The sequence below is a fragment of the Pelodiscus sinensis genome, chromosome 3, assembly GCF_052426305.1.
Source record: "Pelodiscus sinensis isolate ZL-2025 chromosome 3, ASM5242630v1, whole genome shotgun sequence".
NCBI classification, from domain to species: Eukaryota; Metazoa; Chordata; order Testudines; family Trionychidae; genus Pelodiscus; species Pelodiscus sinensis.
This window is the reverse complement of record NC_143054.1, coordinates 200,915,325-200,929,844: the sequence shown is the minus strand read 5'-3', so window position 1 is coordinate 200,929,844 and position 14,520 is coordinate 200,915,325. Positions and strand designations below refer to the sequence as shown.

Sequence of the window (14,520 nt, the reverse complement as noted above, 5' to 3'; positions counted from 1 at the left end):
TGTATCTTCTTATTTTACACAGTAGCAGCACAGAGAGAAAGGTATTGAAGCTTATGTCTTTTGTTTGGAATCCGTTAATTTTGTTAGGGGGGCAGTGCATAGCCATTGAAGGATAAATAACTCCTCTCCTGAGCTAAATCGCCAGTCTTTTCATTGCTGTTGCCCTGATTATTTGTTGTGAATAAGGCAGCACAACTGCATCAGGCAGCATATGCGAAGAGACCAGCAGTCTACATTAAAATGCACACTATTGCTCTAGCTGAGATTGGGGAGTACAGTTATGTATGTTGCTCACTCCCTTCTGTCGTGGCTTGCCATGGAAGCAGTGCAGAATCCCACAGAAAGGAGACAGCATAAACCCTAGTTGCCTAAAAGGAATAGTTACAGCTCTCAGATCTTGTGTTCGTCTTTGTTAAGGCTGGTACAGCTCCTGCTGTAATGACACAAGGTGCTCAAACTGAGTCACAGGAGCTTATGGTGCCAGAGGGAAAGTCCGAGATAGTAACAAGCAGGTGTGAGTGCCCAGTGTAGAATAGGACTGGAACAGAGCCGGGTGTGTGCATTTCCTACAGATCTCTACCAGTGTCCTGGCATCGTATGTCCCCCTCCCACTGTCCTTTCATGCTGCACTCAGCCTGATATTTTAACTCAGAAATATGCTAATAGTAATGCTAATAGAACAGCAACATCAACAGTTTCTGTAAAGGATTGAGTCAACATGTTGCAGAAAAGCACAAGACATGAAAGGCATCGGCATAATAACTTTAAAATGTCGTGTCACTTCCCACTTTAGGAATCCTCTTAGAGGAGCCACTCTCCCTGTGCCTTGGGATTGCTGCTCATGTGGTGCGTGTAGACCATGGGAGAGACGGCCGTATCTTTGCACTGGAAATGCACTTGCCCTCAGCCGAAGGGGAGCTGGTTCACTTAGGCCTTTTTGCATCTCTGACTGGAATTTTACTTGGTCCTCCCAGTAGTGGCTGCCTAACCCTACTTCTGTGCACCGGGGTTTGGTGGGAATCTAGTGTTCTTATTTTTAGCTCCCTTCTGTTTTCCTAGACTTTAGTTTGGCAGATTGTTGCGCACCTGATTGGTTAAGAGTATCAGATTGGTGTGCAAAGATTGTGTACTGGAGTAAACTGCTGTGATCTGGTCTTGAGATTATTTAACAATAGATTTTTATTCAGCTCTTGACTTAGTCATTCATACCTCGAAACCAAGCAGGATGCATCGCTAAGCATAACAATGGGTGCTCGTGACATGGCTTTGAAGGAGCAGCTTGGCGTCACGGTCTGTTTTTGTTTCCTACACACCTGCTTCCCGGATTGAGCTGCCCTGGCTTGTTTTCATTTGGGTATTTTGGCATATGTGGAATGAAATTCCAGACTCTTATTTCATGTCAGTTAGATTAAGGCAGGGAAGCTACTCCTTGGAAAACCGCATTTTCAGAGGATCAGTTAGCCTGATGGTGTATACACATGTAAGCAGGATCGACGCCTTCACTGCTGGGTTACTGGCTCTGGCCTCCTCCGACCTCAGCCATCCCAGTCCCTCTGCTGCTTCTCCGTCTTTCTTATCCCTTTGAACATGCCAAGCTCCTGTGGTTCCATCCTTCCCATCTAGCCCCTGCCACCTTCTTTGGGAGTAAGATCTAGGACCCCCCCCCCTTTCTTCATACCCAGGGTTCTGCTACCATTTAACCAAAGGCCCTCAGGCCAAGTTGATTTAACCTCTCTACAGAGAGAGAAACCTGAGGTCTCTCTCAAAGCTGAGGCTCCACTCCTGCAGTGCAGTATGGCTGAATGACTCCTGTGGCTTTATGTATCTTGTCCCCACGGGGGCCTGAAGAGGAGAAAATAAAATATTTGGGCCTTCAAAATGTTTTCTCATGCCTCCTTTATACATTATAGACTGGCTTTAAAACCAGTTTTATTTTGCCTTTGAAATATTACAAAAATTGGGTGTTGTATTTTCTTATCTTTCTCATGTCTTGAGGACCCAGGAGTGTAGACTAAAAGCTTATTTAAACTCTTACTCTAAGAGGAAAGGTATTGAGGGAGGGACAGAAAGCTAGATAGTCACCTTGTGATTAAGTTTTGATACATGTTTCATTCAAAGAACAAAAATGGACAGGCTGAACAAAAAGAATTTCCTCTCCCAATTAAGTAGGGTTCACCATCTGCCGCCTTCATAAATCCGAAGAAGAAAGGCCCATAAATCTGAAGAGTTTTTCCTTTACAGATAAACTTCCAGCCATTTCCTTTAACAACAAACCCAAGCCAGCCCTGTTCGGCATTTGCCAGTCCTAGTTAATGGCACAGATACTCAGCTTCCTGCTCCATAGAGCCGGTACTCTAGGAAGCTTATTCTTTCTTTTGAGTCAGTTGAAGGAACTGACGCGTATTTATTGCCCTAACTGAAAATAAAACCTTAAATTTATTCCAGTAAACTTATGACGAGCCCGTACTGAAACTGGAGCAAAATCAGTTCTGTATGTAAAAGATTAAAAAAAAAGTGTGCTGTGGTTACAAGCCTTTGCAGGCACGGCGTACAGAGAACTGATTTCCTTCCATCTTGTTACGGAGATAGAGAGAGGAAATGCCCTGGCCTTATCGCATACCCATTTTGTCAAGCAAGTGCTTGAGAGCCCGGGTGACAGCTTGGAGAAAGCTGCACCAGCTGCTGTGGAGTTTTTTCTGTCTGTAAAGGTGCTGACTGCCTTGTGTGAATAATTACAGTTAACCTGTCTCAAACCAGTGCTGAGCAGAACTGGCTAGGGCTTCCAGCCGAGCAATTATTTACCCTGCCTGTCGGAGCAAGAGGGGTCATGTTCATTTTAAAAGGCAGCGCCTATGTCATTTCACAGCATTTTTGGCTTATTATGCAGAGAATATTATTAAGGAAATCACTAGCACAGTTTTCCTGACAATGAAGCCATTAATCTGATTTTATTGAAAGAGTTGGTTAGTGTGTTTTATTTTTAAATGTTCAATCACACTGGAACAATGTCTTCCAAATTCCCGTCACACGTAATAGAAATGAAAAACAAATCTGGCACAGAGGTAGGGTGTGTTGATGTTGGATGCCAGCTATTTCATTAGTGTCAAATCAGCAGCTTAGTTTCCAGATTTGCCACGTGAAACTTGCCAATAGTTCAGTGTAGTCAAAATTTCACACAGTAGAACTCCGAGATATGAACTGGCCAGTCAACCACACACCTCGTTTGGAACCAGAAGTACACAATCATGTGGCAGCAGCAGAGACAAGAAACCAACAACCACCCCAGCACGATACTGTGTTAAATTACTAAAAATAAAGGGAAAGTTTAAAAAAAAACCACACACACACACACACACACCAGGGTAAGAACTTTCTGTGCTTGTTTGGTTTAAGTGTTAAAAAACAGCATTTTACTTCTACATAATTACCTGTCAAAATTGTCTTAAGTCAATGTAAACTTGAAAGAACAACCGTAATGTTTTGTTCAGAATTCTGAACATTCCCGAGTTAAACCTCCATTCCTGAGGCTTTTGTAACTGAGTTTTTACTGTACAGCGAAATGCACTTTGTAAACTTTTTTCCTATTTTACTTTTTCCACTTTCAGTTGAAAAGAGCAGAGTTGTTTTCAGATGTCTCTCCACGTACATAGACTAGAAACCTTGACCAAACGCTGTTTACACAGGTGGAGTCACTTGAGAACAATTGGAGGTTCACTAGTTCATTAGTTCTGGCACCGATCGCCCTTAGCTTTATTTAGCTGCCTAGCATGAATTACACCAAATCACTGGTTTTCTTAAATAAATTACAGCTACCAGATTTTCCACTTTGGGAATCTGAAACATTTTTCAGAGTCAACCATTTGGACTATGGCACAGTTATACACAGAAAATACATGTTCTTGGCTTTTTCCCAATTGTTTTCATTTGTACCAAATCTCACAAATTACATGCCATTTTTTATATACCTAATCTTGGAATCGAGTTAGTGTCAGTATATTAAATATATAATGTGTAAATATAATGATGGTTGCTGTATTGCTAAAATCAGTAGCCCTCTAAACTTTTTGTCGTGCTCCCCTGACTTGTAATGAAAGGTTGGAGGTCAAGGGCTACAGTTGGGGCAGTGCTGAGTGGCATACAGCTCCTCCTCTCTCCCCTCCTCCCCCCGAATGTTCCTTCACACCCCCTGGAAAGGCATGCCCCACTGTGGGGGACCACTGTCCTAAATGAACGTAGGCATTCTTAGGGTAAGTCTACACAGCGTGGCTATTTCGGGATACCAGAGGGATCCTGGAATAGCTACCCGGCGTCTTAAGCCACCCGTTATTTCAAAATATTTTTTGAGATAACGGGCGTGCTATTTCGGCATCCCTGTAACCCCTGTTCCTCGAGGGTTAAGGGATGTCTTGAAATAGTGTGTTATTTCAAAAATTGGTGCTGTGTAGACATGCCATTTTCAAAATCAGCTATTTCAAACTAGAATCGAAATAAGATACGCAATTTGCGTAGCACAAACTGCATATCTTCTTTCGAGTTTAGGGTGCTGGGTAGATGCACCCTTATTGTGTTTCTGAAAGAGTGAGGAAGAGCCTGTTGCATCTGGTGTAGGTGCTGCAGGTGCAAAGTTAACCTGTTAACTTAGTGAAATGGAAGCTATATCTGACCACAGTAAATGCCTCAGTATCAACTTTGAGTTCTCTAAGTAGGAATATGAAGGGTTAACTGGTTACTGCAGAAAGCACCACCCTTACCAGCATGCTTACGCGGGTACCAGTTAACTGGCTGCCTGGCCAGGCTGGAGCACCCCCTGCATCCATTGCAGGTTGGGGGATGCACCAGCCCAGTTGGTTTGGAGCAGCCCTCCACCCACTGTATAGTCAGCCTGGCGTGGAGCAGTCAGCCCAGGCCGAACACCCCCCTGCCCACGGCATAGTGCAGGGGGCCCAGCCAGGCTGGAGCGGCCCACCTGGCCCCAAAGTGCCATGGGGGGGAGGAGGGCTGGTTAATTTTTTAAACATTATTTTTCATCCCTACTACTAAGCCACGATTCACTCCTTTGAAACCCCTACAGTGGTTTAGGAAGTATTTACCGACTTCCCAAAGGAAACAGACTTGTTTGCTCCTCTACAATTTTTTCTATTCTTTGTTGTTGGTTTTATCCAGTGTCATTCTGTTAATGGCACAATGTTCCAGCCCAATCTGTTAATGTGTAAGCTAGTCCTAGGGACTTCTGGAATGGCGGCTTCAGGAATGAAAAACTAAACTTCTTTTCTGTTGCAGGGTTTCTTGGATAATCAAGCAATAAACCACCAAATTGTTTTGCGCTTGTTGCATTACATCATCCGCCTCATTTGGAGAATGCAGTAATGGATACAGACAAAGAGACATCCTGAGACTGTTCACGTGTCCCCAGAATCCAGCAACACCACGCAGCAGCAGTATCCTTTCCAGATCTTGTATATGCAATTAACTCCTCCTCCTCTTCCTAAGGACGTTGGCTGCATTGGAAGGAGCAGTGGGACTCCGTCTTTGAGAAAAAGATGCATGCAGACTCTCTCATTTTATCTGCTATCCGAGGACAGAGGGTTTTAAAATGGGAAATCACTGGGAACACATCATGGTGGATTTTGGAGACGGACAGCTGAAACCGTTGAGAAGCAGGACTTTGTGAGAGTGGTGTTTACGCTGGTTTGTCTTGAACTTTCAAAAGACTGATATGAAAGGAAAACGATCAAACGTTAGGGAATGATTTTTCATACTCTGTTTTCTGGAAACCTGCAAGTTCATCTTGTATCTATCCTGCAGTGGAGTTAACTGAGCCAGCGACTTGCAGAGCTGCCTTGGTTTGTTCTAAAATAACTATGTACAGATGTTTTCCCCCATCAGGGAGGGGCCAGATTCAGAGAATGGGTGCTCTTCCTCCATTCCTAGCCCCCTCATACAAAAAGGGGCAGAATCCTGAATTGAAGCTCATTGAAGAAGTGTGGAAGGACTTGCATCAGCACTCCAGTGATCCTGTAATTCGCTACTACCACTCTAAATTCAATTCTCGTGTGTGTGTGTGTGTGTCACACACCAGCATGCTTCCTGGAGACTGATTTCAAACTGCAGCTAAATGCACCTGGCACGCTCCCACATGAAACTTCCACCTCTTCCACCCTAGCAGCAGGAATCTCAAAGTTGATCTCAAATTTGCTTAACTGTGAAAGTATGATGCTTCAAAAACCGTACCAAGTCGCCTTCCAAAATGAGTCTGGGTGCAATTGTATGTTCTATAACATATCCCCAGTTTTCAGCATTATGATAGAAAAATAAAATATTTGTATGTGGGTAAAGCAGTCCCTGAGATACTGCAATCTTGCCCAAATATGCCCTATTGCATAACTTCAGAAATTATTTTACACTTACTATTTCACTGTGACTGTTGAGAACCCTAATTGGTATTGCTGGTTTTTGTAATGGTTTGGATTTTTGCTAGAGCTGGTTTTGTACTTAAGGTCTATTGTGAGGAATGTGAGGAACTAACAAACGTTAAGAGCTGAACATGCAGCCTACTGACTGAGTTGCATTGATCTTGAGAGCAACAGTACAATATTTGAATTAGGCATGGGGGGTTAAAAATCCCAAAGTGAACAAATAAATATCCATGGAGAGCCCAAGGAGTGCCATTTTGAAGGGTGTTACAGTTCTAGCAAAACTTCCAATACAACCTGTTACAGTAATACCATTGTAAGGGCACTCGCTGTATGGATACACCGTGAAGAGCTGACTGTAGTCACACAGTAGGTTGGGGGAGGCATCCAGCCTGGAAGAAGTTTTAACTTACCTTGTCTTTAATCTTCCTTCTATAGAGCTTCCTCTACCACGTCCTGGTTCACTGAAGTTATTCCAGAACGCACCATGCTGTGAAACCACAAGTCCTGCGAATTGCATGACTTGCAGACTTGTATTTAAACATAGCAGAATGCATCATTCGGTAACCACTTCAGTGACCCGAGAAGTGCCAAGAGGATTGCACAGAAAGAAACCCTTGTTTTGTTTTGATTTTGAATGCCTCCCCCAGCCTGTTGCGTGGGCACTGTAGCCACAGATCTAGGTTTAAAATGAGTTATTTGTTTTGCAGTTTCCACTGGTGGAGAGGTGAACTACATGATAGCTGCTTTGGGGAGTGCATGGTTCCTACAGATGGTGCAGTGTATTAATGCAGAATTCACCCCAATCTGAGCTTCAGAATTGCATTCTGAATCTGGCTTCCTTTTGTATGTGATGCAGAGAGCTTGCATGATTTGGTTTTCTATTTGCTACAGTCTATTTCCAAATGCCGCATTTTATTTCTGGTTTCACCAGCACCATAGAAAAATATGGTCGCTTTCCTTCCAAACCATTACAGTAGTAAGCTCATCAGCGTATGTCGAGTACCACTGTGTGTGTGAAGTTTTGACAAGTAAACGTGTATGATCTGCACTCAAGCACTTCCCACTGGAGCTGCCTGTGTGGCTGGTGGAGGGACTCCTCTAGACATGGCTCTGTTGCCCAGTTGCATTAATCTACCCGAGAGCAGTGAATCCAGAGGACAAAAGCACGCGTTGGTTCTGTAGGCGAAACCTTTCTCCTGGGAGTTGGCCTCACTCCTCAAAGCAGTGGTGGTTTGGTTTGGCTTTTTACTGCTTTAGAGAAATAGTGGTGACTTGCGTTGTAGCTGTCATTTCAGGCAGAAATACCATCGTGCTGATGGCAGGCGATCATCTCCATGACAGCATGGCTTTGGATCATACCAAGTACTAGTCCTAAGGGTAGTGGGGGAATTCCTAACCTCCAACATGTAATGAATGGAGCCGGCATAAGTGTAAAAGAGTTCTCACTGCCCTGAAGCCAGAAGGGAGACTAAGACCAGAGGGTCCTTGAGACAATCATGCTCCATTTTGAACATGCCTCCACATCAGAGTCACGCTGCCATTAAAATATTGGGCAGAAATTGGATGTTCCAACACTAGGCATTGCAGTAAACTTTTGCACATTATTGGAACCTAGCCCCGTCTTGGAACTCTGCCCCTGTGCTTTCAGGTGCTAGTCCTGAAACCTCCTCGTCCCACTGGCTGTCATGACACAGAGCTAGTTCTGAAACTTGCAATGTCAGTACATACCTTCTGATCACACCAAAGAATTTTCTGTTTGCAATACTTCTCCCCCTTCCCCTTCACACACACTCTCTCACACTCTCTCACACACACACACACACACACACACACGCTTCTACAAGTGGAGCACTTTACTTCAGTTCTCTTAAATATAGTGCCCTTTGGAGAGTTGGCATCAGTACTATGTATCTTCTCCCCCTCCCTTCACCTTTCAGTAAGGCTCTGCTGGCCCAGAGACTTGGGTGCTTTCTTTGTACATTTACCTCTTGCATGGTAGTGCAACAGGCTTGCCACCACACCATGGCTTCAGACTAGCTTACTATAAGCGTAATGAATGATTGAAAAACAATTCTGTGAATTATATGAACGTTAAAGAACAAGATATTGGCACCATGTGACTTAGACTTCTCTGCACTCTTGTTTATCAAGACGTTTCTGGCAGATGTTTTTACAGTATATGTTTTTAAAAAATAACAAAAGAATCCCGTTGTTTTTGACCATTGAAAACTGGTTTTGTGCTCTGGCAACCTCTCTGCCCTGATAAATTTGTGTATGGTTGTTGAGATTTAAAGAAAAGTCAATATGACATGGGAAATCATTATAAAATGTTTGCTACATTGTTAGTGGAGGAATTTCTTTTTAATTCCATATACTCAATCCATGCTCTATCCTGCCAAAACTATTTTATGAAGAATTTTCTTTGGTTGTGGAGAAACCAGATTCAAAATTTTCCTACAAAACTTGTATGATATGGTATTATGCTTTCTCATTCAATAATTGTAAATGTTTTAATATTTATTAGATTAGGGCATCATATTATCCTTATAATCTGAGCCAAATGTCTGTGTGCAATGTTTTCTTACTATGTCATGTAAAGTTTTGTACAGCATATAAATAAGTAAATTACTGTTTTTCTAGCCCTTTTTTAGAACTGAACTTGGTAAATACTGTAGATTCTTTTTTCTATGTAATTAATGCACTCTACTGTTCCATAATGCTGTAACTTTAGAAATGTTGTATATTTATTTTCTGCTATTTAAGTTTCTGTAAAGTTTTTAATGAATTTTACTGGTATATATGGAATTAGTGATTGATCAGTTTAGAGCACTGTCTTCTAATTCAGTGCAGTCAATAAGATTTAGTTACGGAGTAAAATGTTCAAAAGTGCCTAAGTGACTTAGCTGTGTCACAGCCTAACTCGCGTTTGAAACTTGGACTTAGGACCCTGAGTCTCACCGAAAGGCAAGAGGACTTTGGTTTCTCTCAATGTTATCCATCACTTATAACCCCCTTTTGGCCATTTAACTTTCTGGGCACAATGATTCAGCACAGTCTATAGAGGCAGAGATTTGAAGTAAAATACGACATGGAGGTGCAAACTGGGTCAGACACCAAAGCCCCATCTACACAGTCTTTGTAGTTTAGAGCGTTAGTTCATTACAAGTAACCTTATCCCTCTAAGCAAAACATCATCCCAAGGGTCCACTGGCCATTTATTCAAACATACGATTAAACTGTGGTGCTGGGCTCTCAGTTCATCGCTTTTTCAAGAACAATACGCTGTGCCAATCCACTGCCTTCCGATCTCACCGTCCATGTGCGCATGCTGAACCGGCTGCCTCGCTGCGTTGTTTCATCTGGCTGACCATTGGAATTGTGCTGTAGATTTCAGTTCGACAACTTGACAGTGCTTCCTGTGAACGCAATAATAACCACGTTTAGGATATTGAACACCTGTCCTTCACCCTCGGTTTACATAGTGCAGGACCTGACTGTTACCTCGGCAACAAGAAGCCCTTGTAAGTTACGTATAGAACAACTTTCTACTTTGATTTCTCAAGTAAACTTTGCATCCTGGTTTCAAGACCACTCATTACTGTATCAAAGCTCCTTATCAGGTACAACCAAGCAAAGCACTGATTGTGTACTGATTAATCACTAACTTGTTTCATAGGACCCAGCATATGTAGCATTTTATTGCAATTTCCCTGCCTGGCTTGTGGTTTGCACTGATGAATTTTTGACAGGGTCATTGCCACTTGACTTGTGCAATATGCTGTACATAGCTACAGAGCTTTTTAAAGATGCAATCTTATGTTCTTAATAATGAATTTTATATAAATAAAACTTTCATCTATTTGTGCTGAGTGTTGCTTGGCTCAAATTCAAAATAGCGTGCTCTTCTGAGATGAGACAGAATAGTAGATGGGTTTTAATGCTCTCTCACCCTTGCCCGGTTATGGACCTGTGCAAGTACCACTCGCTTTTACAGGCATGTCTAGCTGTGAATTAACCATTTTCCATGTCCTGTATTCAGAATGGAGTTTGGAAGAGCACTCTTTCAGACGTACACCCGGAGTGCCTTTTGTTAACGGTTCCGTGGTGTGCACTGAATTCCTCCTGTGGTCTCTGGCCACTGACCACTGGCTGAGGAGACAGCAGCGTGCTCTCCCTCTCCCAGCCAAGTTCTGTCCATGTCGCACAAGTAACACGGGGCGCGGCTGGAGAACAAGCACCCCTGTTCTGTGAAAACTGGCGGCCTTGAAATGATTCGGTTCCAGGGCAGAATGAAAGGGAGACCCTAGCCCCTCCCACACCTGCCATCTAGTATTTCGGTTTCGACAAACCGGGCATCCCTGACCACGTTTGGCGAGCTGGCTGCAAACAGCGGCTTCCCCCCACATGTTAGGACCTGCAGCGTGGCATGGGAGGGGCAGCTGCCTGAGGGGAGCTCGGTGGGAGTTGGATCAGCCTACAAGAGACGGGGCACCAATTGCATGCAGGGCACTCGTGGTACAGGTGCTATGGCTGCACGGGAGCCCAAAATAATACAAAGGGGCAGATGACAGTGGGATTCGACTTGGAAATCAAACGCAGCCGTGGGACGCACAGCCCACACGTCAGGGAGAGCCCCACAGCCCCTGTGTCCAGCACGACGGGAGCTCTGCTGCTATCAGGGCTCCAGGGCACAACCCCAGGGCGCCGGGACATGCCTCACCCCCGCCCCTGGAGCTCTCGGGGGCCGCACTCGAGCTGGGAGCGACTCCAGGGGGGTCCTTGGTGGGTGGGTGCTGCTGGCCAGGTCTGCGACGACGCTGCGGGACCCTCAGCTCACAGGACGCTCTTAGGGACCTGGGGCGCCGGGGCAGGACCGGGAACCCCAAACTGGCCCTGAGCTGCTTGTCCAGGCGGGTCTGAACCCCTGCGATGAGGGGCAGGCCCCAGCCTCCCCCCCAGAACGGACGCTGCTCCCGCCGGCCAACCTGGCTCTCACTGCACCCAGCCCTGTGGCCGATGCAGGCTGTGCTGGCCCCTCCCCTCCTCCCGGCTCAGCGGCCCTTGGCTGGGGCGCGCCCGCCGCAGGGCGTTCTAGGCCCTGGCTGTCCTTCGAGAGGCAGCTCCATGCCTCCCTCCCGCCCTGCAGCCGCTGCGTGTGCGACGGGCCCCATTGCCCCGGGGCAAGAGGCACGGATCCGCCCGGCAGGGACGGTGCTGGGGCCTGCGGCCCGTTTGCTCCTGCCAACTAGTCAAATGATGCCGACCTGCCCCCCCCCCCACAAGCCCCCAGCCATGGCTGCCCCCACCCAGCAGGCGCGTGGAGCTGGGACGGCCCCGAGGTGGCCATTGCCAGCACCCCGTGTGTCCCAGGAGAGCCCCAAGGCAGACACACGCTCTCCGGCAGGGCCACTCCACTCTGGGAGCCCCGGGGGCCACAGGGATACGCACGGCCCATGCCGAGGGCAGCAACTTAGGTGTGGCTGCATCGAGATGCAAATCTATGCAAATAGCTTCCTTCACTCTCCGGGCATGAAAACAAAGACGTAGGTGAGACGAGCCGGCCCCACGTACGGCAGGTCTGCTGCCGGTAATACAATGCCACAGTTACCCCATGTCCACCGCGAGGACAGCACGTCGAATGCGCGACAGGCCAGGAACGTCACTACCACACCACGGCCACAGCTGCCCATTCTATTGGCCACGTCTTTGGTTTGGCTCCGGGCGCGTAGTGAGCCCTGCGGAAACCCAAACCGCCGCCTGGCAAGTCGCCCTGTGCCGCAGCCTGGGGCTTCGCGACCCCCCAGCCCATGGCTCCGTGCCACCTGGGCATCCCCCCGTCCTGAGTGGGGCTCCCAGACCGTTGGGGGAAAACCGTGAATTTTAAAGGGGGGGGGGGCGCGTTTCTTTGCCTTCTGGAGCTGAGCTCTTAAGCCCATGTCCCCAGGGTTGGCCCCACCGCCCCACGCCGGGACTAACGCCGAGATTCCCCCCCCCCCGGAATCCAGGCGCTTGGGGCCAAGTAGCAACCACTAAGGCTCAGCTCCTGAGTTGGCAACACCGGGGCCCCGCCGTGCGCGACAGCGAGCCCTGAGGCCACCGAAAAGGGCCTCTCTGGCCAGCGGCGAAAGTCCGGGCTGGCTGAAGCCATCCCCAAAGGCGGGGGGGGGGGGGCTTGCTGCTGACTTCAGCAGAGCCAGAGATTTCGCACGTCCCCTCCAGAGAAGCAGACCCCCAGGGCAAGTCATTTCCTCTGCGCTGGGGCCTCTGCAAGCCTCCCTGAGCGGCTCGCGGCTCGGCCTCTTGCAAGGAGAGAGAAGGCCGGGGCTGGCTCTGCCCAAGCCTGTAAAACCAGCGTGAACAAGGAGCGAGTGCTGCTGCGCTCAGCCAGACAGGTCAGGCAGCAGCCAGACGCCGCCCCCAGCTCGCTCCCCACCTGCCAGAACGAGCCTGCTGGAAATCAGGGCATCCCACAATCCCACAGGCCACCCTTCCGCTGGGGGCAGGGAGCCCAGGTGGGAGGGTGCGAGTTCCGTGCCGGCCTGGCCCCGGGACACAGCCAGGCGCAGCCCCCTGGAGACGCGGGGGGACCAGACCGAGCGTGCAGATGCTGCGCAGATGTGGGCAAGGGCAGCGGATCCCCAGCTGTTGAAACGGGAAATGATTCCCACGTTCCGTGGCCAAGTGCCAGGGCAGGGGCGGGAAAAGTTGGCAAATCAAATCATTTTGTTTGTGATTGTGTCAAACATCTGCAGAGGCAAAAACTCCCTGCGCTTCCCAGCCAGCTCCGCCCAGGGCACGGCTGCCCTGCTCTGCACGGCCACGTCTGCTCTGCACGTCCACATCTGCTCTGCACGGCCACGTCTGCTCTGCACGGCCAGGTCACGGCTCTGCACGGCCACGTCTGCTCTGCACGGCCGGGTCGCCGCTCTGCACGGCCAGGTCACGGCTCTGCCCGGCCGGGTCGCCACTCTGCACGGCCAGGTCACGGCTCTGCACGGCCACATCTGCTCTGCACAGTCACGTCTGCTCTGCACGGCCAGGTCACGGCTCTGCACGGCCACATCTGCTCTGCACGGTCACGTCTGCTCTGCACGGCCAGATCACGGCTCTGCACGGTCACGTCTGCTCTGCACAGCCGGGTCGCCGCTCTGCACGGCCAGGTCGCTGCTCTGCACGGCCACGTCTGCTCTGCACGGCCACATCACTGCTCCGTGGCGGCAGCTCCCAGGCAGGCCCAGGCACTCGGCTGCTCTCTCGTGGGTCCAGCGGGCAAGCCCTTGGGCCAGCCTCTCCGAGCTGCCGTTCCCTGGCGGTGCACTAGGGATCGCAGCACTGCCCTGCCCGGGGCTGGCAGGAGAGAGATGGAAGTTTGGGGGGTGCCGGTACAGGGCCGGGGCCGGCTGTGATGTGTGGGGGCTGGCTGCTCTGCAACCTGGTGTCCCCACCTGGCTGCGCCGTGCGATTCCCACTGACTCACCCGCGTGCATTGGCCCAGCCTGAGCAGGTAACAAGGCTCTTCCCAGAGAGAGACAAAAGAGGAGAGGCGGGACTGTCCCTTGGCCGGGGGCAGGGCCGGGGGCTGCGTCTCAGCTGGGCTGCGGGGAGGGAGGATGTTTTAGATCAAGGAAGGGGGTGAAGCCCCTTCCCCCCAAGAGGACTAAGGCTCGGGGATGTCAGCCTGCCTCCGACCCTCCCCAGCTCAAGGAGGCAGGCGTCCGTAGCGCCCTGTCTCCGGAGAGATCCAGCCAGTCCCCACAACGCCCACAGCGGGGGCCCAGGGCTCCGCCCACCAGCCTGGCGTGAACCCCCCTACCAGCCCCGGCCGTGCGCTTTGACGGGCTTCCTCAGCGCCCGGCTCCTCGCGGCTTCTTCCCTCGCCTCTCCCGGGCCAGGCCTCCAGCGGGCTCCTGAATGAACCCGTCCCGCTTCCGCGGCCTCCCCTCTCCCCATGCGGCACGCCAGGGCCCCGCTCGCCCGCCTCCCTCCTTTCATTGGCTGGTGATTTCGGAATGGCACGCCGGGGGAGGGAGCCGATTGGCTGAGCAGGGGTTCTGCGGCGGACGGGCCCGGAGATGCCGGGCTTTGGGGCTAATGGCAGCGACCA

The 14,520-nt window shown here is 49.3% G+C and overlaps 1 protein-coding gene and 1 long non-coding RNA gene across 23 annotated transcripts in view; one reads left to right on the top strand and one right to left on the bottom strand.

Moving 5' to 3' along the window:
- BCL2L11 (BCL2 like 11) overlaps window positions 1–10,277 on the top strand; it is a 151,309-nt gene extending 141,032 nt beyond the window's left edge. For all 21 annotated transcript variants that reach the window (XR_016349313.1, XR_016349311.1, XR_016349319.1 and 18 more), the window contains one exon: window positions 5,281–10,277. Coding sequence is in view for 4 of the 21 variants with exons in the window: in XM_089777589.1 (XP_089633715.1) it covers window positions 5,281–5,367 (87 nt within the window). In the remaining 17 variants the exon portion in view is untranslated. The remainder of the gene's footprint in view (window positions 1–5,280) is intronic.
- Window positions 9,611–14,520, bottom strand: part of LOC149525206 (uncharacterized) — a 219,400-nt gene continuing 214,490 nt past the window's right edge. For both annotated transcript variants that reach the window (XR_016349322.1, XR_016349323.1), the window contains exon 5: window positions 9,611–9,832. This is a non-coding gene — a long non-coding RNA (uncharacterized LOC149525206). The remainder of the gene's footprint in view (window positions 9,833–14,520) is intronic.